The 27,063-nt window shown below is 45.7% G+C and overlaps 1 protein-coding gene across 1 annotated transcript in view; it reads right to left on the reverse strand.

The window, feature by feature from the left end:
• Positions 1 to 2,679: 2,679 nt before the first annotated feature.
• SAXO1 (stabilizer of axonemal microtubules 1) overlaps positions 2,680 to 27,063 on the reverse strand; it is a 73,042-nt gene continuing 48,658 nt past the window's right edge. Inside the window, exons 2-4 of the mRNA XM_054032528.1 lie at positions 12,441 to 12,620; positions 9,087 to 9,289; positions 2,680 to 3,707 (exon numbers count right to left, since the gene is read on the reverse strand). Coding sequence (XP_053888503.1) covers positions 2,680 to 3,707; positions 9,087 to 9,289; positions 12,441 to 12,620 — 1,411 coding nt within the window. The remainder of the gene's footprint in view (positions 3,708 to 9,086; positions 9,290 to 12,440; positions 12,621 to 27,063) is intronic.

Raw genomic sequence — 27,063 nt, forward strand, 5'->3', positions numbered from 1 at the left:
TTTGGGAGGGCAGGGGCCAGCAGGGCTCCTGTCAGCTCTGCAAGGCGGGGTCCAGGGAGGGAGCACCACCTCCACCCCCTGACTCACCTCAGCAGGCCACCCACCCACCCAGCCTATCTGGGTTGGGGGGAGGGGTGACCAAAAATTATAACTCAAAGGTGCAGGGCTCAGCTCAAAAAGTTTGAAAACCACTCAGGGTGCAGGCAGCAGGTAGGTAGGGGCTGTATGCCGGCAGGGGGGTAGCTGAGGGTGCAGGGAGGGGCTGTGTCGCAGGAGGGTTCCCGGTTCCCTAAGGGCTCTGCCAGCCACAAAGCAGGGTCCCCCGCCCAGGCGACCCTTACCGGCTGCATGAGCAAAGGAGGCTGGGAGCTGAGGAGCAGCTTCAACCCCCTGCAGCAGCAGGAAGCGAGGAAATGCTGTGGCTGCCTGCTCCATGGCACCAGCCGTCCCACACTGCCTGGCTCTGGCTTCCCCCCTCCGACCTGGCCAGGGGGCGGGGAGAGAAGGAGGTGGGGGGAGTGGAGCTGCCCTGGGACTGCCCTGCTCTTGCACTGTAATTTTGGGAGGGGCAACACCCTCATGTCCCCCTCAACTGTGCCCATTGGCTCAGGGCATCTGCCCTGTGGGGAGCACCAGGGCTCTGGAATTCAGCCCTTCTGCTTGTAGCTTCAGCCCTGTGGGGGGCACCAAGGATTGGAGCTTCAGACCCATGGGAGGCGCTGGTGCTCGGGCTCTGGGTTTTAGCCATGGGGCCTTGCGGGCCCCCCCGTTGAGAACCGCTGTGTTACCTAACAGTATTGACTTCCTAGTACTTGTACAACTTCCTGCAGCAAGAGACCTCCAGGTATACCTATCCAAGTACTGACCCTTCCTACTTTGTGAGATTTGAAGATTTCCCATTTAGTGTTCTAGTTCTGGGCAGTAATGTAACTTGATATCTTGATTTTACTAAGGCATTTGCCCTAGTTCCACATGACATTCTCATAAGTAAACTAGGGAAATGTGGTCTACATGAAATCACTATAACAGGAGTTGGCAACCTCTGGCACGCGGCTCGCCAGGGTAAGCACCCTGGTGGGCTGGGCTAGTTTGTTTACCTGCCACGTAAGCAGGTAAGCCGCAGCCAGCATATCCCATGCTGCTTCCAGCAGCCCCATTGGCCTGTGGGAGCCGCAATCGGCCAAACCAGCCGACACGGCAGGTAAACAAACTGGCCCGGCCCACCAGGGTGCTTTCCCTGGTGAGCGCATGCCAGAAGTTGCCGACCCCTGCACTATAAGGTGGATGTACAAGTAGTTGAAGGCCGTACTCACAAATTAGTCATCAATGGTACACTGTCAAAGTGGGAGGACATATCTAGTGGAGTCCTGCCAGAGTCAGTCCTGGATCTGGTACTATTCAATATTTTCATTAATGACCTGGATAATCAAATGGAGCGTATGCTTATAACATTTGTGAATGACACCACCCTGTGAGGTTGCAAGCACTTTGGAAGACCGAATTTGAATTCTACACAACTGCAATGAATTGGTCTGAATCAACAAGATGAAAATTCATAAAGATAAGTGCAAAACACTTAAGAAGGAAAAATCAAATGTACAACTACAAAATTGGGAACTACTGGCTAGGCAGTAGTATAGCTGAAAAGGATCTGGGGGTTATGGTGGATCACAAATGAACATGAGTCAACAATGTGATGCAGTTGCAAAAAGGCTAATATTCTGGGGTATATTAACAGGAGTATCATAGGGGAGGTAATTGTCCACTCCACTCAGCACTAGTGAAGTCTCAGCTGGAGTACTATGGCATCTAATTCTGGGCCCCACACTTTAGGAAAGATGTAGATCACTTGCGGAGATTTCAGAGGAGAACAATAAAAAGCTGACCTATAAGGAAAGAGGGGTTTTTTTTTGTTTGTTTGTTTTTAAAGCTGGGCATGTTTAATGTTGAAAAAAAGAAGACTGAGCAGGGACCTAATAACTCTTCGAATGTGTTAAGGGCTGTTATAAAGAGGTTGGTGACCACTTATTCCCTGTGTCCATTGAATGTAGGACAAGAAGCAATGGGCTTAATGTGCAGCAAGGGAGATTTAGGTTAGATATTAAGAAAAACTTCCTAACTATAAGAATAGTTGAGTGCTGGAATAGGCTTCAAAGGTGGAGGTTGTGTTTATTTGGTCATGCCTCAGCACAGGGGGCTAGATGTTGCAAAGTCCCCTCCAGCCCTACAATTCTGTGATTATTAAAGGAGACAACCCTGAAAAATCTAATTTTAAACATTTTTTTCTTGTCTTTTATGGACTCAAATAAGGCTGGACCTTGGGTTTGTGCTATTTACCTGCACTCAAAACTAACCTCTGTTTTTATTGTAACTTAAGGGATCTGTCTACCTATGATCTAGGCTGCTGTACCACACTCATCATGGAGGAAACTTAGTGCCTGATACGTTTGTGAACAAGAAATCTGTCACCACACCATAGACATTGCTTAACTAAAGACAGAGTTTGGGAGATAGGAAAAACACTGACAATCCAGTGATTAAAATGTTCTTGCCCCAGACATTAGGATTCTTATTATTCAGGTGTTCCACCAGGAGCTAGGTCCTGGGAGCTATTTTAAGCTCTTTAAAGGAATAAAATCAATAATCAATGATCAATTTAAAAGAGGGTTACAAAACAAATCAGGCTGTCATTGGTAGTTCCTTTGGGCCAGGTAGGTATAGTCCATTCCCAGAAAAGCTGCTTCTTCGCTCTTTACTCTTTGAACTCATTGGGCGTTCAGCCTCTGAAACAGGGCGGTAGAACTTGTGACCGACAGCATCGATTTCTTGAAGCACATAGCCTGGGGGTTCCTTGTAGGAGGCAAGGCATTTGACAATTTCCTTCGGTGTGTAGCTGGTGGCATAGGTGGTTTCTGCATCGAGTGGCATGTTAGGCCGTGCAGCTGACCAACCTGGCTTAAAGCTCTTAGTTAAAGTGGGGGGGTGAGGCACGTAATGGGCCCGAAAGGTGGTCAGGTTCTCCATTGGTTCTGCTGGCAAAGTAAGTTCTGAGACAGGTATGATGGGTTTTGCTTTCTTACCATGCCATGGCTTGTAATCATCCTTCATGGTGGAGCAGCTGTCAAAGGGTGCAGTGGTTTTCTGAACATGGCCCAAGGGCCGACATGCCTTGGCTGGCTGTCCCTTAGGGTATGTGTAATGAGTCTGAGTAGTTGTCTGAAGGTCCATTTTCTCTACGGGGGGCACATACACATCAGGTTTTCTGGTGAACATGGGGTGCTGTGGCCAAGCTTGGTATTTTTCCCGAAACTCTGTGGAAGAGGAAAATGGGAGATCGTGGGTTGGCATTGACTGGTACGGTTTCACTATCTTGGCAGGCGGGCCAGCCAGACCCTTGTATGATTGTTTGTGGGTGGTGAGGCCATCAAATGGGGTTTCAGTGGGTTTATACTTCTCATACTCATGGACAAAGCGTTTCTCCAAGGGATGTGGTACATAATTCAATTTATAATTTGTCAGGTCCTCCAAAGGTGCCTTGGTCATGTGGGCTGGATTCAGAGGTTTGCAGCTGTGAGTGGCGACTGGTCCCTTATATACATAATCATCCTGGACAGTGGTTCTGTAGTCAAATTTTGCTTCTGATGGATGGTATTTATTGTCTGGTTTAATCATCTCTCGTTTTGATTCATTCCATGGCACATAATCACCTGAAATGTAAGAATCTGATTTAAGTGTCCATCAATGCACAAGTTCTGTAGTTAGTTTAAAAATATAACAGCCCATGCTTTGGTTATTAGTATTTGTTGTTTGTGTTAGTCGTGTCAATCAGGTAGGCACCGTACAAACACATTGTGAGCGACCATCCCTGCCCCTGAGTAGTTTACAATCTAAATAGACCACACAGAGAATGGTAGGAAGAGAGGAGGATTAGTTCATCTCAGTAAGATGGGGATGATAAGACACTGGGAGTTAAGTGACTTGCCCAAAGTCACACACAGTCTGGGAGAAATCTGGGAATTGAACCAAAGCCTCCCAAGTCTCAATCTAGAGCCTCAGCTACAAGCCAGTCCTTCCTCACTGTGTCTTCCTCTTTGAGGACAACTGATTTTTTCAATTGGTTAGACAGTTTTTCCCGGCCCAGAACTGAGTTCAGGGTTTCTTCTTGATGACATCTAGAGTAGTGCATTGAGAGGCATTTCCTGCTTTCTTAGCACTGCTAACATATAGAACAGTGCAATCAACATGTGCAGAACCTGACCTCTATTATTATTATTATTAATTAGTTGCATTGTGCTGGGCTCTGTGCAAACATAGAACAGAGTTGATCCCTGCCCCAAACTGCTTACAGTCTTAAGTATAAGGCTAAGTATAATCTACCACTTTGCCAACATTAGTACACTCTCTGTAGAGCCCTGGGTGATGGGTGCATATTATATCCTATTTTATAGATGGGGAAACCAAGGCCTAGGGAGTTAAATTGACTTCCAGAGCACACTGGAAATCTGTGGCAAAAACTCCTGGCTCTCAGACCAGTGTTGTAGCCACAAAGCCATCTTTCTTCCTTCTTACTAATCTTGTGCAATTGCCCCTAGAGAGCAATATGGTTACTGGTAGGAAGTTGAAATGAAATAACCGTGGCAGTAACCCAAGTCTTATTTTTTTGCTTTGAAACCACATTGAGAGGCATGAGACAAATAACGTTCCAGCTGATTCTTTATAGGAAGGAAGTCTGGATTTCAAAGTACCAGAAAGTAAATGATGCAATTAGGCATCGGGATATTTGAATTTTCCAGTCCAAACAGTATTAGTCCCTCTGAATGATTGTGCTATAATACAGCACAATTACATTAGAGCTGCGCTTGTTACAATGCAAAGTTGAAAAATTAAAGCTTATTTTTAAGTTAAGCATTTGTTCTCCAGTCTCTCTGCCCTGACACCCAGCATGAAGTGGCAGCAGTAGCCAGCACTGCTACTGCTCATACTCCGACCTCAGCCTAGCTTCCCCAGTGCACCAGGCAAAAATGGATTCCATGCAAAACTGCAAGGAGGGCCTGCTAGCATGGAGACCTTCCAAGTGCCATGGCTGATGTTTGAAAATTCAGCTTGGATGAAATCCTGGCCCCATTGAAATCAATGGCAAAACTTCTAGTGACTTTGGTGGGGCCAGGATTTTATTTTCTTCCTCAGAGTGAAGATCTGTCTAAACTAATCTGGCCTCATTTATTTTAAGTGTTTACATAGTACCAGCCTTCCTCATATTTAGGTACTAAAGGCCAGATTTTAGAGGTATTTAGGCACCTAAAGATGAAGATAGGTCCCTAATGGGATTTTCAAAAGTGCCTAGAAGCTTAGCTACTATTGAAATCAATGGGAGTCAGATAGTTTGGGAGCTTTTGAAAATCCCACTAATCATTAATCTTCATCTTTAGGTGCCCAAATACCTTTAAAATATGGCCCTAAAGTCCTGGCCTCAGTCCATCAGGCTCCACTACTAGATCTGTGGGGATGTCTAGCCCTACTGAGATTTGGAAGGGTGTTTTGCCACCTGCAGCACATCTGAAGTAGTAACTTTTCCAGACACTCAAAGATATCAGCAATGCTCAGATTGTTGCTAGGAATCTAAATAGCAATGGTCTTGATGTTGTTCAAGAAATATACTGTTTGCATGGCCATGCCCACTCTGTGCAGCTTACACAACCAGTTAAGTATATAAAGTGGTGTGGTACCCACCTGGATGAGAGTCATGAGCTAAAGGTAATGATCAAGACTGGGTGCATTAGTCCTGGAAACTATAAGGACTGATCCAAATAGGCCGATGTTAGTTCTGATCAATTCCCTTTGCTATTATCCCACCTGTCCTTTCTAAGTTAGTTCATCTGCCCATTGCAGCCTCTCACTGATCCCCAATCTACTCCAGCCCCCCTCTGTTGATCCCTTTTCTCTACTTTTAAAGCCTATTAATGCAGGAGAGAATGCTCTGCTGCGCCTTCAGTGCCTATGGGCAAAGCACATTGAAGTCATTTGTCCTCCCACCCCAGGGACGGTGCCAGGTTTTTTGCCGCCCCAAGAAAAAAAAAAAAAGCCGGAGTGTCACCCCTTGAAAAGTGCTGCCCCAAGCACATGCTTGGTTTTAGGGAGTTAAAATAAAGTCATTCCATCACCCCCTGCCCCACCCCCAAGATGTGGCAGCATCCTGGAGATGACAGTCTATCCTGCCTAAAGCTAAAGCTGCCCTTGCACTCGGGTCACACTTCCCAGCACAGCGGGGCTGGCCCTCAGGCTAACTCCAGCCTCACAGACATGCCCCATGATCTCTGAGGCATATGCTGAGAAGTTTGAAGTGAGCACCCTCCCAGACCCAACTGAAAGGTGGGTGGGCCACATCACTTTACCAAAGTAGGAGGTCTAGAAGGGGAAACAAAGGGCGCATGTTAAGATGAATCAGAGAGGCTGTAAGGGGCTTATTAAGAAGTGGGTGACTTTGAAGTCTCCACTGCTTATGACATGCAGTCTCCAAGCAAGTGTAGATCCAGTTGAAAAGGCCTGACATTTCAGATGAGCATTAGAAGCTAATCAAAACCAAACTGCACCCCAAAACTGTTCAGGGCTTCCCATCATCAGTTGGGATAATCGAGTCCAGGCACTTCACTGAGACCATAGTTTTAGAAATAGTTTCCACATGTCTTCAATTTTAAACTTCGATAAGTGCCACACATTTGGAGTCCTCCTAGGCATTATGAATTTACTTTAGTTTAAGCCAACAATGCTACTATCCCTTCAAAATGTTAGTTTTATTGAAAAAAATTCTTTTCCAGTAGATACTAATGGTTTCCCATGTATCACCAGCTTGAAAACTTTAGGGGGTATGGGAAGGAGCCTACAATACAAACCACATGTTCCTAGGCTCAGGCAGCTCTCCATATAACCAAGCTAGACAACACTTTAATTCGATTATATACCTGTAGATAGACACACACGACTAAGAGGAGATGAAAACTTTGAAACCAGGCTTCATGCAGTGTTAAGAAATCAAGTTTCAAAGCTGTCCAACATTAATTGTTATATCTGATAGCATAATTTAAAACCACCCTATACCACTGGGTTGGGCGGACTCACGACTTCATATGAAAGGCATTTATTGCCAAGGTGGCATTATTTGAAACCTCCTAGAGCAGCACATTACAAATAAATTGCACCTTGAAAGGTGATTAATAAAGCCTTTTTATGCCATAAGGCTGAATAGGTAAAAGCACATTGAAAACCTTCCCATTTGTGACCTATGGCCTTTTAAAATGAATTAACACAATATGGAACCAAATCTTTGTGGGGTTGTTAGATGGAGCTTTCCATTTGCACAGTGTTTTGAAAAATACTGCAAATTGCAACCAAATGTGGCTGTACTGCATTTTATTAGAGCTCTTGAGCGCACTAGTAAAGGTCCTGACCGAAACACGGATAAAACAAAAAGATTTACATATGGTTCTTAGGTCGAATGGAAGCATGGCTAAACACATAGGGACAGATCCTCAGCTGGTATAAAGCATTGAGTGCTTTAACATGGACACTGATTTTGTGGCTTTTTGTCATTTTAATTGTGTAACCTTAACATTGCAGTCACATGGGTTTTTTCCCCCCATTTTTATTTTCTTGCATGATTTTTATTTTAAATATAGAGAATTATTTATGCTGAACAGGGCCAAACCCTTATACTAGCAGTCAGCCTGAGTAAGTAGACTTCTTGTTTGACAGCAGGAAAAAAAATTAAATATTCCACCCTTATTTAAAGTAATACACAAAGTGCGAGCCCAGCCCTCTAGTGGTAGCACGACAGGCTGCCATTAGCAGATCACAATTTAAGACCAAGGTCCTGATCCAGCAGAGGTTAGAAGCAGAGGCAAAATGCCTTAGTGTTCTATGACAAACTCTAAAGCAAGTGGAGTTGCTCTGGATTCCTGCTAGTATAACAATTCAGTATTCATCCCAGTGTGCTCAACCCCCAGGGAGAGGGAAGCAGTGCAGGTGGCTTTGTAGCCATTCGATGGCTGTTTCATGAGTAGCGTTTACAGGTTCTGGAGGGAGCAGCATTTAGCACTCGTTGAGCCAAGAAAGATGATCCCTGCAGTGAGAGACCTTCTGGTGAGGGCAGTAAAAATTAAATGGGGTGTAATGGTCTAGTAGACCAGGCACAAGACTGGGAGACCAGGCTCTGCCACTGACGTGGTGTGTGGCCTTGGATGGGGATCTAAGGCATAGAGGGAGAGATTAAGTAACTCACCCATCACATGGGGCTAGGAATACTTGCCCACCCATCTGACATGTTTTGTGGGCTATGATGGTGAAGTGCAATAGAAGTTGAGCCTTATCTGTGGGAGCAGTTGTCAGAATTTAAAGGACTCCTTCACCTTGGACGAAAAAGGAGAATGCCACTTCCATTCCAGCCCCGATAGGAGCCCCCCCCCCACACACACACACACACACCCCTCATGACATGAAACAGCAGCAATTATTCATTCTTTAAAATATATATAATTAATTCACAAACACTGGAACGGCTCCCAGTTTACACCAGCATCACTGGGAGCAGATTCTTGCCTTGTGTTAGACGCCATTCTGAACTGGACTAACTGAGTTAGTGAGCTAATCAGGAATTAGTTACGATCCCGGGCTAGCCTGGCCCACGCCGGTAGAGAATTCAGCACTGCTTTTCAGCACTCCCTGTCACCTCATGGCTGATGTTAGGGCAGTGCTGAAGCTTTCAGTGATGCTCTAGGCAAGGGGCAAGAGACGGGAAAGGCTCCACAAAGACCCAACAGCCAGCCCACTCCCACCCTGAAAAAAGGGCCTGACAAACCTGACACTAAGAAGAAAGTTAAATTAGATTAAAATTCAGTCCTTAGCCTCAGTCCAGCCCAAAGCGCCCAGGTTAGTTGACTTTCCAGTCGTTCTCTTAAGGTTCCTACAGAACCAACCTATCAGGGCAATATAAGAAATAACAAATGCAGAAGTCTCTGTATCCTCATTCTGTTCTCTTGAAGCAAGATGTTACAAGTGAAGCTCTCCTACAAAACAGCTGCGAGGGTACATACCTTTGTAAGTAGGTATTGTGTCCATCTTGACATTGGAGGTGTAGTTAGTCTCACGGGGCAAGCAGGGAGGAACTCGACAGATAGGATAGGGGTTGTAGTCTTGTTTATATATTGAGATTAAATCCATGTTCTCGTCACTCTTGACATACTTTTCAGGTGGTTTGAATTTCACTGGCAACACTTCATGAGGTACGTAATCTCTCCTGTGAATAATAAAGGCAATACATCTTACTTGTGTCTTTGTCTGGAGGACTAAGTATATGTTCCTTTTGCTGGATACCCAAAGAAAGTTTGGATAATGCAATAAAGGTGGCTAATGCAATACACAAGACTTTCACATGTAGAAAGCTGGCAGTACTCCTGTAATTACTGTATGTGTGAAACAGGAGCATGGACTCCTTCAAGTGGGCCAAGTTCTTCCTTGTTGGAACTCGGTGGCTTTACACAGAGTTAATTATGGACTTCAATGAAGTTAGACCAAGAAAGAATCTAGCCAATGAGTTTTGTGGACTCATTCTAATCTGTGCACATCACAAAGCTCACCACACTATTCAGAGGCCCATGTTACAGGTAAGGTCCACGTTGGTGGAACAGGTGGCATGTTTCTCTTAAGCACTGAGCTGGGCCAGCGCTTGTAATAGGCATGGCCTGAGACAACACCATCACTCCATAATATTCATGAGCAATAATTTCTTTAAAGCTGGAATTTTTCAAAAGTGCCTAAATGAATGACGTGCCCAAATACCATTGACATTCAATGTGAGTTGGGCACCTAGCTCCCATAGGCTCCTTTTAAAAGCCTAAAGTATTTCAGCCCCATGACTATTTTGGGACACATGCAAGACCCCCCTCTGTGCAGGGGAAATGGCAGGTATCCTCTGACCATGCATTCCACAGCAGCCCAGCCAACGAAGGGGCTGCTGCATTTCTGGATGGGGCACTATTAATGAAAAAAATAGTAACCATTTCCTCAACTGGTGTTTTTCTGTTCTCAGTGTGGATCAATTTCTACTGTGTGTATCATTTTATTTTTATATATAAAAAAAAAAAAAAAAAAAAAAACACACCACACAACACATTGATGCAATATCTTTATATTGTGACAAAGTTCTTCCTCTATCTTGGTGGGTCCTGCGCTTATTGGCAGATTTTCTTGCCTCAGAGATTCACCATGTGGGTTGGGGAACAGCCCAGAGACCTTCCCCTCTGGAAGAGCCCACAGTCCAGGTCAATTGGGAGGTTTGGGGGGAACCCAGGCCCACCCTCTACTCCATGCTCCAGCCCAGGGGCCTGCAGCTGTCTATAGTGCCTCCTGTAACAGCTGCATGACAGCTACAACTCTCTGGGCTACTTCCCCATGGCCTCCTCCAAACACCTTCCTTATTCTTACCACAGGACCTTCCTCCTGGTCTCTGATAACACTTGTGCTCCTCAATCCTCCAGCAGCACACCCTCTCAGCTCCTTGCTCCCAGCTCCTCATACTCATGCCACAAACTGAAGTGAGCTCCTTTTTAAAACCCACGTGCCCTGATTAGCCTGCCTTAATTGATTCTAGCAGCTTCTTCTTAATTGGCTCCAGGTGTCCTAATTAGCCTGCCTGCCTTAACTGGTTCTAGCAGGTTCCTGATTACTCCAGTGCAGCCCCTGCTCTGGTCACTCAGGGAACAGAAAACTACTCATCCAGTGACCAGTATATTTGCCCTCTACCCAGACTCCTGTACCCCACTGGTCTGGGTCTGTCCCAATATATAAAGTTTTACTGGAGGAAGGTAACTATTTAAACAGCCAGAGACCAGTGCTGGATGACCGATCTATTGTATTTTTGTTAACATGGTCCTATGTCATGCTGTACCATGTGGTACGGGGTACCACAGCCACTTTGCACCAAACCACCAGCCCAAAAGCTACAGTAACTGTCCCCTGAAGGATCTTTCCAACATCAGACAACATAGCAACAACTGTGCCACTACACCTTGTTGCTGGTGGAGGGAGCACAGCAGGGGTGTCTCTGTACCCTGTTGATCCCTAGCAGCTGTATCTGCCCCTGGGGTCACTGGCCAGGGAACTAAATCAGCACAACAGCTGTCCCGGTATTGAGACAGCACACCCCACCTTGAGTGGCGCTCTGTGTAGTAAGGATCTAGGCCTTTAGCTTTTGCAGATTATACAAAAGTCACCGAATCTAACCAGAGGACTGAGAATTTGGAATAGGAAAACGGAATTTCAGATGGAAATTTACATTTCCACTAGACTAACAAAGAGATACCATGATTGAAAGCCCTGAGTGGCTCCTGCACGCGGAACTTGAGTCCGGCATTTGTATGAGCTCTGGACAAGTGTTCCACGTCCAGCCACTCTTGCTTCAGCAGTGAAAGTAACCAGGGCTGCACAAATTGCTATTGGGATCTACTGAAAGAGCAGAGGTCGCCTGACCCATCACACACCAGCACATCCCCCTCCAAGAGAGAAGCGGGGCTTGAAAAGTACCCTCCCCGGCAGCTCTTTGGGTCTTGCATTAGCTGGAGCACAGATGAGGAAGGGATTATTGATGACAGAGCCTGAGGCCACAGAGTAAGTAACAGCAATATATTCAAACATCAACCAGAGGCCTTCAGCTGAGGAAAGAGAAATCAAATTGCCAGCTGTGTATTGAAGATTCAGAGTCTTGCATTTCAGTAGCATAACACACCACATGCTCCACTAGCAGGGAGCAGGTTTGCTGATTAATTTAGGGGGAAGTCAGGAAGGGGCACAGTTAAACCCAAGGTCTTGTATTTAAATTTCACAATCTGAACAGCAGCACAGCTACGATTCAAAAATGGTTCAGCATTGCATGGCATGGTACTCTGTGTGTATCTCATTTTCCCCATCATCATTAAAAGCACATGGCCACTTATTGTATGTACGGTTTAGCACCTAGAAGCCCCACTCTTGGACCAGGCCCCTGTTGTGCTAGGTACTGTATAAAAAGATAGTCCCTGATCCAATGAGCTTAGGCCTGCCAGCCTTACTCAGTTCTTTTTCATGCAGAATTCCTGTTGACTTCCCAGGGAGTCTGCCCAATGCTGCAAGTGAGTAAAACTAGGGTGAAAGCCAAGAGCCCAGACATGCTCTCTCAGCAGATCACATTTCCCCATCCTGGAAGGGTCAGCTGCCTTCACAGCAGCAGCTCACCCCAAACTCTGGCTCCCTACATTATTACCCAATGCCACCCCCCCCCCAGCAAAGTTACACAGCCCCAGTATGGAGCACATAACTAACTGTTCTCCTCAGGCGCTCCTTGAGGGAAGCAATGCTTATGCCCCACCCCCACATTCATTCTCTCACCCTCCCTCCCTTTCACTGTTTCTTACTTGAACGTTGTCATTCCTTCCACAGCCACTGGCTGCTTCTGGTATTCTGCCTTGGGCTTGAACGAGTCTCTGGGATGGGCGTAGGGATACAGGGGGTATTGCTCCACGTACTCCGACAGGAAGCATGGCTTCTCGCTCTTCTCATAGATCCTGGTGGGAAGATGTGGGCAATGGTGGCGCCTGTGCAAGAGAGTAGCATGGACATTATCGACTGAGCTTCAGGAAGGAGCAGAGATGTTGGTGCAGGGCTTCAGCAGCACTGGTTACAAATCACCCACCATCACAAGTAACTAATTACAACTAACTATAGGCATTATGAAGCATCAGGCAAAGTTCTGGCCTGTGAAAATAGTGACACCCCCTCCCTTGGTTACAATAGCCTGCACTAATGACAACCTATAAAAAAACACCAGCCTTAGGTTAGAACAGGGAGTTAGCTCAAGGTTAACTAATCCTAGATTTAGCTAAATACACCCTACTGTGCCAGACTGGGCACTCCATTTAACACCCTTTTGCTCAGTTGTTCTGATTAAGAATTGGAGTCTCCACAACCTGCACCTTGTGCAATTGTCCAAAGCTATGCAAAGTGTTTGTGAAGTACTACCAGGTCAGCACTCACCTCTGTGTGGCTTTTCACACTCACGTCATACCAGCACTAAATGGCTATGCAAGTGCAAGACAAGGGAGAATCCAGCCCTAACAGCATAAACCTGCTCCCGTTTCCATTGCCGTCAATAGGAACAGAAGCAAAGGGACTCGATCCCGCAAGGCACTGAGTGCTCTCGATTCCCACTGACACTTGGTAGCTATGTCTTCTGAAACCCCGAAGGCCTGTCAGGTTGTGAAACACTCTATTACAATCTACTGCCAAATGGCATATTTACAGTGCTTTACTTCCTTTTAAACTTATTTACAAACCGCACTCGCATCTAGCACATTTAAAACCATCTCTTTGGCTCTCAACACATCTTGCATTGGCAAAGTAGCATAATGCCTGGAAACATCTGCATACCTCTGGATTTTCAAGTTGATGCAGGTCATAAGCCAGCATTGTAAACAATAAACCTTTCAGTATGGATCCCTGAGGTACACTCTGCACAAGCTTAAAAAATTCTGAAATCTGGTGCTGAGCTAAACAAACATTCTCTTTCAGATTAAGCAAATCAAAACCAAAGTCAAGGTCACTCCGTTTTTCATTGACAGTAAGTCAGGAGCTTTATGGAAATCATCAAATAATATACTCATTTCAAAACCATTAGCCAAAGTTTGATTGATGCTATCTGTAATTTTAAAGAGGTTCCCTCTACTTAAAAAAACCACTCTTCTGTCTGGAAAGTTTTTACATACTATGGTTCCAAATAACCCCTGAAATCACTTCAAAAGAAATTGGCGGGGGGTGATATTTTCTTTGTGCATTTGACAGCGCTTTGTGTATAGTCAGGTTCACTGTATGGTTAGTTACTCAGTTTCTCTTGTTTATGTGGCTCTTTCACATTGCAGCAAAGGAGAGACTGTCCCATACAAAATGTGACTGTAGCCCTTCTCCCCCCAGCCCCAAAGGGACTTGGAGGTAGGTATAGAAAGGAGCTACTTTTAACTTGTCTTTTGAAATTGACGGGATTTCAAGTTATTTGTAGTAATTATCGTTGCTGTTACAGGAGCATCCAGGAATCTCAGTCAAGGATCCCCTTTGTGCTAGGTGCTGTACAAACAAAACACAAAGACGACAGGCCCAGCCCTGAAAAGAGGGTTACAAATCTAGGTGGCAGTGATCCTTTAAGGAAGGATCTAAAACCAGATTCAGAATAGTTGTTATGAAAGACTTAATTGGTAAATTGTAATAATATTTCTCTAGACAACACTAGAAATAATGAAATGGTGTTGATTAGAACAAGTAAGTTTAATGGCTCATTTGTGGCTTTAAGCCAGGGCTTGAGGCAGACACATCTCTTTGGGAGTGCTGGAAAGTGCATGAAGGGAATAACTATTGCTACACCTTGTTCCAAGCATCAGTGTTCACAAGTCAGCATGGGAAAGAGGCGTGTTGTCTCAGATAGGCTCCTGACCAGGTCCTCAGTGACCAGTTTATGCCCTGAAACATGGGGATTTATATTCTTCTTTTTTTCTAACTCAACTTCCTGTTGATGTCGATGTGCGTTTTGCTGAGTAAAGACTTCAGGAATGGGCCAACAGGGATTACAGCTAGAAAAGACCTGTGGTTTTATGTCTAGTGCATCATCCCTGCCAGTGTGTGATTATTCCCTTCTGTATGTTCTCCAGTGCTCTAGCCAGTCTCCTTTCAAGTTATTCAAATAATGGGGCTTCCATACTTAATAAAGTAGCTGTTAAATCAAATGTTTGTCTATCTAGCATCAGTCAATGTCTGATTACCCAAAGTTACAGAGGTAGCCGCTGATCTATGTATGGGGTCACATAGAATTATTTTCCAAACTGCAGGTCACAAGGGAAGGACAGACTCTGCGCTCAGATAAAATTCAGCCTTTGCTTGACAAGCCAATTTTCTACTCTGGCGATGAATCTTTCCATGAAACCGTAAATCAGAAAGAGCCCCAGTAGATTCATCTTTGCCTTGGAGAGACTTTAGGGCTTGGATGGACGGTGGAATGAAGGAGATCATCCCAGTTTGTTACCATGTTCGAAGAGTTAAGTTTAAACTGGCAATTTCAAAAGAGCCTAAGAGAGGTAGGACCCATCTCCTAATGAAAGGCTAGTGAAAATAGCACCACTCCCCATTCAAGGTCAACTCTTAGGTGCCTTTGAAAATCCCAGATTTTATTCAGCAGGAAAGAGGACAAAAAGGAAAATAAGGGGCAAATCTTCCCCCCAATCCTAACCCAACTTGGCCTTGGTGCAGCGTGTTTCGAGGGGATGGCGAAAACACTCAATCCTCCCAAACAAGAGGCCACTCAGAAGCGACAGACAGACAGTGACCTCTGATGCAGTCTCATAGCATCCCCAGCAATTCCTCCTTAGCCCTCCAGGGGAGGCAATGGACACTGGATCCTTCCAGCCTCAAATGTGCTTGTCTCATACCTGACCCTAAGCTCCTTTCCTTCCTCTGCGGACTGGACACGGTGAACTCCTGCTGAGTTCAGCTTTGCAGTGAGCAAGGAGTGAATGGGGCCCTGATATCCAGCCAGTTACAGTGGAACCACACTGAATCCACTCTTATTTACTACTCAGACTATGGAGAAAACATCTATCCTGCAAAAAAATGGAGGCATTCGGAGCAGGATGGACACCTCATGCCCAGTTTGTCATTGCCCTGCACTGTGACCAGTCTTTTACACCAGAGCAAAGAAAGTGCAAAGAGTTCACTTTACACTGGAGTAAGTGGCTGCATGCAATGCAGGGCAACAGTGAACTGGGTCCTAACTTTCTTTGAAGTATGGGGTATGCCACTAAGCTGGAGTAGTGCCTAGCTAATAGGTGCTTTACAAGGAGCACAGATACTTAACACAGAGCTTTACTGGCACTAGCTAAAAATCCATTTGCCCTGTGTATACTGTTGATAGTAGATAAGAAAGATGGGGCCCCTCTGTTGTTCTATATAACAATCTTAATCAAATGTCCTAAAAGGTTGAAGACATTAAATCAAGGAGTGATTTCATTCATTTACTTATTTGGATTTGTAAAAACACAGGAGACAGTCTCGGCTCCTCAGATACTTATAAATCTAAGGAAAAACAGACACCCATAACATACAATAATGCTAAGTAACCAAGCAGAAGTAAGCCGTACTCCCCACTTTTCCTAAACATCACCCCCAATAGTCATGCCTCTCTAGTTGCCCTTCTACAAAGCTGTGCTCTGCATTGTGCCTTTTAGTTTCACCTAATAGGTGCCAGATATTCCTGTCCTCTGCACAGCATGGAAGGAGGCAGCAATTATGCGTGCAAGGCCCTCACTCTGCCTGGAGGTGAAAGCAGCCCCTCCATGTGAACATTGGTCATTTGAGGGCTCTGTTACAAATTGTGTAGAGGTGAGTTTGCCATGCCAACAAAGTGCAGAGCCGTGAAGCTGCAGGTTCTCCTGGCAAGATTACAGGAGAGCTAAAATTCACAGCAAAATGCCGCAATGATTAATGCTGCTCAGAGCTCCAGCCTCAGGATCCCTGACCAGATAGAGCTGAAATTGTTCCATACAACTTCTAGACTCCTTCCTCTACCCTGACCTCACACCTTGCTCACTAGCTGTTCTATCATTGGTTCTCTCCTTCATTCATTTGCTGAACAGAGGGGTCACAGGAATCGGCTCCCCTGAAGACAGTGGTAAGATAGTGCTGAGTGATGTGGACCTCAGGAGGGAGATGATCCTTCTAATGGGAAAGGGCCTGGAAATATTCTCAATCTCCTGCAAACAGTCTCATCCCAGGCCCATGGAACTGTGGCAGACCGGGGCAGACATTTATTGTGTTGAGCAGAGCCCAGCGTGGTCTGGAGATGGGCCTGGGTTTAAACCCAGACTCTTCGCCTGCCTCAATATATACACTCAGCCTCTTTCAATTATTTTTTTCATTCTCCAAGCTATACAAGTGTATGTTCTATATTTAATATCAGATTATGAAAACAACACTTTGAGGTGTCTGAAAGTTAGCTGTTGAGTCAAGTGCTTACCCATAATAAATCATCCATGGCAGGGTAGAAAATCTCTAAGGCCTTGTCTACACTACGAGAGTAGTTCGATTTTACTTAAATTGAATTTTTGGAATCGATATTGCAAAGTCGAACGTGTGTGTCCACACTAAGGACAGTAATTCGACTTTGTGAGTCCACACTAACGGGGAAAGCGTCGACATTGGAAGCTGTGCACTGTGGGCAGCTATCCCACAGTTCCCGGAGTCCCCGCTGCCCATTGGAATTCTGGGTGGAGCCGCAAATGCCTTCTGGGTAAAAAAAATGTGTCCAGGGTGCTTTTGGGTAACTGTCGTCATCCGTCCATCACTCCCGCCCTCCCTCCCTGAAAGCGCCGGCGGGAAATCAGTTCGCGCACTTTTCTAGTCAGTGACAGCGCGGACGCCACAGCACTGCGAGCATGGAGCACACTGCGACCATCGCTGCAGTTGTGGCCGCTCTCAATGCCTCGCAGCTTATCATACACCTTTCCCTGAGGCAGATGCAGATAAGTCAGGCGAGGAGGCTACGTCACCGCGGTGATGGCCTGAAGTCTGAGAGTAGCACAGACCTCTCAGAAAGCAGGGGACCCAGCGCCGAGGACATCACGGTCGCAATGGGTCATGTTGATGCCGTGGAACGGCGATTCTGGGCACGGGAAACAAGCACTGAGTGGTGGGACCGCATAGTGCTGCAGGTCTGGGATGAATCCCAGTGGCTGCGAAACTTTCGCATGCGGAAGGGAACTTTCCTGGAACTTTGTGAGTTGCTGTCCCCTGCCCTGAAGCGCAATGACACCCGGATGCGAGTAGCCCTGACTGTCCAGAAGCGAGTGGCCATAGCCCTCTGGAAGCTTGCAACGCCAGACAGCTACCGGTCAGTCGCGAACCAGTTTGGGGTGGGCAAATCTACTGTGGGGGTTGTTGTGATGCAAGTAGCCAAGGCAATCGTTGATGTACTGCTGCCAAAGGTAGTGACCCTGGGAAACGTGGAGGCGATCATAGATGGCTTCGCAGCGATGGGATTCCCAAACTGCGGTGGGGCCATAGATGGAACTCACATCCCTATCCTGGCACCGGACCACCAGGCCAGCCAGTACATTAACAGAAAGGGCTACTTTTCCATGGTGCTGCAAGCACTGGTGGACCACAGGGGATGTTTTACCAACATCTACGTCGGATGGCCGGGCAAGGTTCATGACGCTCGTGTTTTCAGGAACTCTGGTCTGTTTAGACGGCTGCAGCAAGGTATTTACTTCCCGGACCACAAAATAACTGTTGGGGATGTGGAGATGCCTATAGTCATCCTCGGGGACCCAGCCTACCCGCTAATGCCCTGGCTCATGAAGCCCTATACTGGCGCCCTGGACAGTGAAAAAGAACTCTTCAACTACCGGCTGAGCAAGTGCAGAATGGTGGTGGAGTGTGCTTTTGGCCGTCTCAAGGGGAGATGGAGAAGCTTGCTGACTCGCTGTGATCTCAGCGAAACCAATATCCCCATTGTTATAGCAGCTTGCTGTGTGCTCCACAATCTCTGTGAGAGCAAGGGGGAGACCTTTATGGCGGGGTGGGAGGTTGAGGAAAATAGCCTGGCTTCTGATTACGCACAGCCAGACAGCCGGGCGATTAGAAGAGACCAGCGGGACGCGCTGTGCATCCGGGAGGCTTTGAAAGCTAGGTTCCTGAGTGAGCAGGGTAACCTGTGACTGTAAAGTTTGTGTACAGAGAAGCCGAACCTGCCCCCGTTTCTTTACCCAGTTAATGTTGACTATCCTCTCCAGTTACATACCCCCTTCTCCCCCCCTTCCAACACACGTTTCGAAATAAAATCAGTTCTACTTTGTTAATGAACACCGTTTTCTTTACTACTGTTTTCGCGGGAATTTTTTAAAACTGGGACGCGGATTGTGGTGCGGAGCGGGTGTAGTGTAGTGACGCAAAGAAAGCTTCTAAACTCAAGGATTGACAGGCTCCGCTGTGGTGGGCTGGTTCTTTCAACGGAGCCTGTCACCCCTCCTGATCGGGACTGTGTGTATGGGGGGGCTATGTGACTTTGTGGCAGGGGGAGGACGGTTACAGATCTCCTGCTGTGTGGCTCTGTGATCCTGCATAAGGACCGCCGCTTAAGATCTGTAACTGCCCTCCCCCGCCACAAAGTTACAGAGCAACCCACCCCCCACTACAGAACATGAAAACCACCTCCCAGACTGACCAGGGCAACTAGTCACTGCACTGTGTATGTGCCCTGCTGCTGTACCTGCCCCCGCCTATGTACCCTGCCAAAGGTGACTGTCCTGTCCAATTACCATCCCCCTTTCCCCCCCTCCTCCAAAAGAACATGATGGAAACATTAGTTAACAGAAACATATTTTTTATTATCAACTACACATGGAACTGGGAGGTGAAACTTGGACGGGGGCTTGTGTCAGGCGGGAAGGAAAGAACTTGTCAAATTTTGGGGAATGAGAGCCTTCTGCTACTAGAGCTCTCTGCAGGGGTGGAGTGAGAGTTTGCGTGGACTCTGCCGCCTCTCCTTCTGTGCACTTTGGGTGAGGGGGGTATGGGACTTGGTGGCGGGGGAGGGCGGTTAGAGATGGACTGCAGTGGGGCTCTGTCCTCCTGCCTCCGTTCCTGCAGAACATCCACAAGGCGCCAGAGCGTGTCCGTTTGCTCCCTCAGTAGTCCAAGCAGGGTTTGAGTCGCCTGCTGGTCTTCCTGCCGCCACCTCTCCTCCCGATCCATGTTTGCTTGCTGCATTTGGGACAAGTTCTCCCGCCACTGGGTCTGCTGTGCTGCCTGGGCTCGGGAGCAGGCCATAAGCTCTGAGAACATGTCCTCCCGTGTCCTCTTCTTCCTATGCCTAATCCTCGCTAGCCTCTGGGAGTGTGATGCCAGGCTAGGTTGTGAGACAGTCGCAGATGGGGCTGTGGGAATGGGAAAAAGGGAGTGAATTCCTCAGAAAGATAAATGTAGTTGTGAATAAAGAACATAGTCTTTCTCTGTGAACAAGACCATGCACAGCACCTATCACATGCGCACTCAGCACAAGGTCGAATTCTCGGCCTTCGCATTCAGTGCCTGGGGTCTTGCACAGCACATTTGAGAAGCGTGTCAGGACAACGGAATTTCTGTTGCAGGCAGACATGGTAAGCCGTAGACTCGTGGCAGCTTAAAACTTTAATATTAGCAATGGCCTCATTTCACATTGAAATCAATGTCGGTCCCTGCTGCCAGCAATCCGGCAAGCAGGAACTCTGCTCCTGTCCCACACCCTCGCGGCTGTCCCCGGGAACGATCCCTTTCGGCTGCCCCTCTCCCGCCTCCACCGCGTGGCTGCAAACCAGCGGTTACAGTTCTGTAAAGGAACGGTAAAGCAGTCCCAACACTAACATTCCCCTACCTCATTCAAAGCAGGTCACCATGAGCGACATCACCCTCATGAGGATCTCTGACAGCGAGAAAGAGAGAATGCTCCGGGAAAGCCTCCAAAGACCAGGGCCGTATGCCGCCCTGCTGTGCAGAGCAATGATTCCCGAGTACTTGCTTGTCTCGTGGCGCGGCAACGTGTCGTACTACGGAGGACCCAATAAGGCCGCTCTCCCCAGGAACCTAATGCAACGGATTTCCAATTACCTCCAGGAGAGCTTCCTCGAGATGTCACAGGAGGATTTCTGCTCCATCCCCGGACATATAGACCGCATTTTACTCTAGCTGCTGTAGCAGTGACTAAACAGTAGAGCGGCTTGGGCAGGACAATCATGCAAAACTGGACATTGCTAGATTTTTTTTTCAATAGTTGCACTGCCCATGACTGAACCGTTAAGCGCCTAGGGCAAACTAATCATGAGAAACCCATTTTTTTAATTGTTAATATTCCTGTTCTGTTAAAAATAAATGTTTAGATGTTTACAACACTTACTGGCTGATCCTTCCCCAGATTCTGTGTCCGGGGTAACGGCTGGGGACGGTTGGTAGGGGATCTCTGTAAGGGTGATGAAGAGATCCTGGCTGTCGGGGAAATCAGCGTTGTGAGTGCTGTCGACTGCCTCGTCCACCTCTTCTCCTTCCTCATCTTCCCCGTCCGCTAACATGTCCGAGGATCCGGCCGTGGACAATATCCCATCCTCAGAGTCCACGGTCACTGGTGGGGTAGTGGTGGCGGCCGCACCTAGGATGGAATGCAGTGCCTCATAGAAACGGGATGTCTGGGGATGGGATCTGGAGCGTCCGTTTGCCTCTTTGGTCTTCTGGTAGCCTTGTCTCAGCTCCTTGATTTTCACGCGGCACTGCGTTGCATCCCGGCTGTATCCTCTCTCTGACATGTCTTTAGAGATCTTCTCGTAGATCTTTGCATTCCGTTTCTTGGAGCGCAGCTCGGAAAGCACGGACTCATCGCCCCACACAGTGATGAGATCCAAGACTTCCCGATCAGTCCATGCTGGGGCCCTCTTTCTATTCTGAGATTGCACGGCCATCACTGCTGGAGAGCTCTGCATCATTGCCAGTGCTGCTGAGCTCGCCACAATGTCCAGACAGGAAATGAGATTCAAACTGGCCAGACAGGAAAAGGAATTCAAATTCAAATTTTCCCGGGGCTTTTCCTGTGTGGCTGTTCAGAGCATCCGAGCTCGTACTGCTGTCCAGAGCGTCAACAGAGTGGTGCACTGTGGGATAGCTCCCGGAGCTATTAGCGTCGATTTCCATCCACACCTAGCCTAATTCGACATGGCCATGTCGAATTTAGCGCTACTCCCCTCGTCGGGGAGGAGTACAGAAGTCGAATTAAAGAGACCTCTATATCGAACTAAATACCTTCGCGGTGTGGACGGGTGCAGGGTTAATTCGATGTAACGGCGCTAACTTCGACATAAACGCCTAGTGTAGACCAGGCCTAAGTGTTTTGCCTTCTACTTCTTTGCCCAAAATTGTGACGTATGCACACATGTTACTGTAACACTTACAATATCCCATACACACAATGAGCAGGGGAAAGGATAAACTGGTGGTAATTCACCGCTGACGTCTGATAAAATAAGCCACTTTTGCATCGAGAGAGCCTTTCTTAAAAAATATTTTAAATGGACACTACTGTAAATCACAGAGCAAGATACTTAAAAACAAGGAGTAGACCAATACTGAAGCAAACCTTGAGCTCTACTTTACTGTTCCTTTGGGCCTTTAAATATTTATAAAACAATTACACAGTCATTAGGCACTGAAGTCACTGTTATCTGAACATGGTAAGTCGGTATATCAGTGAGAGTTTAATAGTTAATACACCTGGGCAAATGATAGATTACCTCATGGATTCTAATTTCTAACCCCTGATTATCCATAAACTGTGACATTTGTTATGCTCCCATGGATGCTGCATAGTCTTGATTCTCCTCTGACGTAAACCAGCACAAATTATACATGACTCCATTGGAGTCAATTGAGTTACACTGGTATAAGTAAGAGGAGAATCAGTCCATATGTTTTTAATTTCTATTAATAATTAGGAAGCAACAGTAGTACTTCCAGAGAGTTTCCATTGTAAATCTAACTTTGCAGCCCAAAATCCTTCAAGTAATATTGACTTCAAATTTAGTAGGTTAGGTCTGGGCTCGACGTAGAATTTTTTTACAAAACGTGAAGTGGATTGGACAGTTAGGCACAAAAATACCTTGGAGGATCTAGGCCCTACTCCCATTGTTATCAATGGGAGTTAGGCACCTAAATACCTTTGAGGATGTGGGGCCTTGGCTCCTGAATGGTGGAACCCGAGACAGAGAGATATTCAGTAGTGTTCAAAAAGGCTTTTCATATTTTTTTTTCTGTAAGAAGAGTGATAATGTAGCTATGCGGTACAGGTGTTGACAAGCTTAGGTGAGGACATCAAAGGAGTGCTAGAGACCTAAACTTTCATTTAAGAAAATGTAAATCACTAGCACTTTTCCTTGCAGTGGTACACCTCAAAGTACATCCCAATTGCTGAGGAGATTTGTCATGTAAAAGAAAATCAAACCAAACAACTATAGGCAGTGTCGTGAGGCTAGGGAATGGGGTAGAAGGAAAAAAATAAATTATAGTTCCACACAAAACCTTGGTGTGGTTAAGGTTGCAGGCACATATCAGAAATTTGAGCACATTATCTTTCAAGAACATTAAAACTGAAAATGAAGAAGCAGCGTCAGAAACCCAAGAAATGCAGAATTAAGGTTGCAAGTCTCAGACAATGCACATAAATTCCGTAATTGCCTCCAGGGCGGTGCTCTGAGAAAAGAAGAAATACACACTACTCTATCCATCCATAGCTAATATTTTCATTTCATCAGTGACCCCAAAAGACTAGACTTATGCTTTAATCTTAATCATACAGTAGAGGTACCACTTTATGGCCATCTTTACATTAATACACATTACACATACAATAGTTTTACAAATTCTTGATTAGACAATGCAGGATTGAGACCTAAGCGAGGGCAGCCAACTCTCCAAGTGTCATTAGACACAGAGCAAGCAAATTTTATATCTTCTGGCCATGAAATTAGAGCACTTACATGAAAAACCAAATGTCAATCCAAAGAAAGAAAGAGTCCTCACTACTAGAGGCAGATGTGCAGTATTGTTTTGTAATCATAAATCAAAGCTAAAGAAGAAGAGCTGTAGATATAAGATAGTCGTCATCATGTGGTCTCATACAGCTGCTTAACTCTGAGCCACATATAGGATGTCTGTAATTTTAGAAGGAAGAAAACAGGTCCCATAGTCACTATTAGGAAAACAAGTGAATGTGTTGCCTACCTGAAAGCGGTTAGCACATACATTTTCTTTGTGGGAAATAAGATACAGAACACAAGGTTTGTACTGATGAATGACCAAGCCACCCTGGGGATGATTTTCAGCTTTCATAGACGTCAATGGAGCAATGGCAGTTTACACCCACTGAGGCTTTGCCCCACATTTTGATTGAGCTAGTTAGGATGCACTAGTGTCCTGGCACTAAACCCATGGGCTGCTTTTTTCATCCTCCTAGGAATGGTTTTGAAAGGGCTTGTAAATAACCCTTGTTCTGAAGTTGCTCTGAAACAAGGCTAGAACATCAGTGGCTGATCACTTCATGTTTTGTCGCTTGCTCACTACTATCCATATCTTCCAATGGTTGAGGTTATGATTCAGTCACCTCGGAGTAATCAACAGCTTTCCCAGGATCTTACTCTCCTGCCAACTCCCATGGATTTCAGCGACCTTAGTCTCCCACTGTAGGGTACAACTAAGGCCCATTAATTTCAGGGACCCCATAAAGGAAGACAGAATCTTGAATTCTTCTTGCCCAGCACCAAAGTGTGGTCTTGACTCTAGGGTTGATGAGTTACAGGGTTTTTTTTTCTTTCTTGCAGCTCTTTGAAGACATAGGGTCAGATTCAGTCCTAGTGTAAGAGGGTGATACAGCAAAATTTCACCCACTTATGTTAAGGCCAAATTTGGCCTGTGATGCATGATATAAGTGGTTAGTGATAGTACTATGATAGTTTCTTCCCCATGCTAATTTTCACCCTCCTGTTACTCACACCTTCTTGTCAACTGTTTGAAATGGGCCATCCTGATTATCACTATGTAAGTTTTTTTTTCTCCTGCTGATAATAGCCCACCTTAATTGATTAGTCTCATTAGAGTTGGTATGGCAACCCCCATTTTTTTCATGTTCTCTGTGTGTGTATGTATATATATATATATCTTCCTACTGTATTTTCCACTGCATGCATCTGATGAAGTGGGTTTTAGCCCATGGAAGCTTATGCCCAAATAAATTTGTTAGTCTCTAAGGTGCCACAAGTACTCCTCGTTCTTTTTAGTAAAAATATTGTTTTTCCTTATTCAGAAGTCCAGTTCTGATACCTGTGTTGCCCCTCTGCTGAGTGGGTAGCAGGCCTTGCAGGTCAGCTTCCCAGTGGAGTAGAAATCAGTGACATAGAATCTGGATAGACTCTAAGTGTAACTTGCTTTATTTACACATACAAGCCACTCCTAGAAGGGAAGTGGTCAAACAACATGCAGGGCAATTCCTTCTCCTAGGAATCTCAACCCAACGCCAAACACCCAGTGCTTCAAGAATTAACTCTAATAAGAGGCCCAAGCAGAGAGCAATCTCTTCTGCTCACACAGATCCCTCTCTCCCAAAGCCACCTCTACACAAAACTTTGCATAACCAAACATTTAACCAACCCAGCATGTCTTTGCAAGAGTCAGAGCTTGCTCAGCCCATACAAAGAAGAACTTGGGAGGGTGTGTGTAACAACGCCACCAGATGCCACCTGTTATAACAATACTATCTTATGTTTCTACAGCACCTTTCATTCCAAAGGATCCCAAAGCAGTGCACAGGGGAAGGACCGCTGCTCATTGTGCAACATTGGACAAAAAAAGCAAACACAATATTAAGGTGAATAAGAAATAAAATAGAAAATGACACTGGGAATATTGTAACATCATTACATAAGTCAATGATAGGCCCTCACCTGGAATGCTGGGGGGAGTTCTTGCCAGCCCATCTCAAAAAGGATTATCAGAAATACAGAGGGTGCAGAGGTGGACAACAAAATGGCTAGAGACCTGGAGACACTTTCATGCAAAGAGAGATTGAAAAGATCCAGACTCTTTAGTTTAGCAAATAGACAAATAAGAGGGGACATGATAGAGGCATTCAGAACTATGATTGGTGTGTAGGATGGAAGGTAAATAGAATGCTCCTATTTACCCTTTCTCATGATCCAAAAACAAAGGGATGTTTAAAGAATTTGAAAGGTGACAAATTAAATATCTTTTCACACATGTAATTAGCTTGTGGAACTCATTGCTACTAGGCCAGGAGCATTTCTGGATTCCTAAAAGGATGGACATTTGTATGGATAATGAGAAAGATCATCTACTGTTTGATAAAGGGCAATATATATAATGGCGATATACTCACATGCTTCAGGGAATAAGAAAATTCTTTCCCTTTCGGCTGGGGGTTACTTCAAATTGCCCACTGATGCCTCTGGTGCTGGCTGCTATCAGAAGCAGGATACTAGACTAGATGGACCACTGATGTCATCTGGAATGCAATTCCTACCTTCCTAGAAACTCTCAAATCATAAGGGGTAGCGCCTAACAGTGAAGAATCCGCAGCCCATACCTTTTTCTCTCCATCATAACATACCTTCTGTAGTGCAAGGTATTGCAGAAAAGCTTATTTAGACATGGAACAGCATATGTTGCAGCTACTAAGTCATCGCCTGGGTCTTGTGCCATGATGATTTGCCAGCTAAAACATGTGTTATCTGATGGTTAAATAAGCTTCTCTGTAATACCTTGCACTATAGAAGGCACTTCATGAAGTAGGACTAAAGGTATGGATTAAAGATCCTTCACTGTGTGAGCTGATAGTAGTTGAGCACTCTATGAAGCTTTCCTTGTCCTGCACAGAGCACTTCTGGTAATTAAAAGCAGATTGCAAGATGATTACAAGTAGGACTTATGCTCCTTACAAGCTCTGGGCCAAATTCTCTGCTCCATTGACACAGCTCCATTGACTTCAAGAGAGTTTCACCGATTTACACTAGTAAAAAATCTGACCACATATATACAAGATTCGCTTCATTAAGCACTGGAATGCAGTCAACACTGGAGTGAGAGTGAGAGTAGCAACTGAACAGCTCACACCACACAATCGTTTAGGTCAGGAAGGATGGTCTTGTGACCATAGCACTGGACTGGGACTCAAAACATCTGGGTTCAATTCTAATCTATTCTCTGTGACATTGGGGAAGTCCCTCAGTCTTGTTGACCCCCATCTGTACAAGGTGGCGAATAACATTTCTCAGATACAGAAGGTTGAGAATAAATTCAGTAATGTTTGTGAGCATCTCATACTAGAGCAATGATGCCATAGAAAAATCTATTAATAATAAACAAAGTGAGGGAGAATATTGTATCCAGCTGAAACTGCAGCAAGAATGTAAGGCA

The sequence above is a fragment of the Malaclemys terrapin genome, chromosome 6, assembly GCF_027887155.1.
Source record: "Malaclemys terrapin pileata isolate rMalTer1 chromosome 6, rMalTer1.hap1, whole genome shotgun sequence".
Classification (NCBI taxonomy): Eukaryota; Metazoa; Chordata; order Testudines; family Emydidae; genus Malaclemys; species Malaclemys terrapin.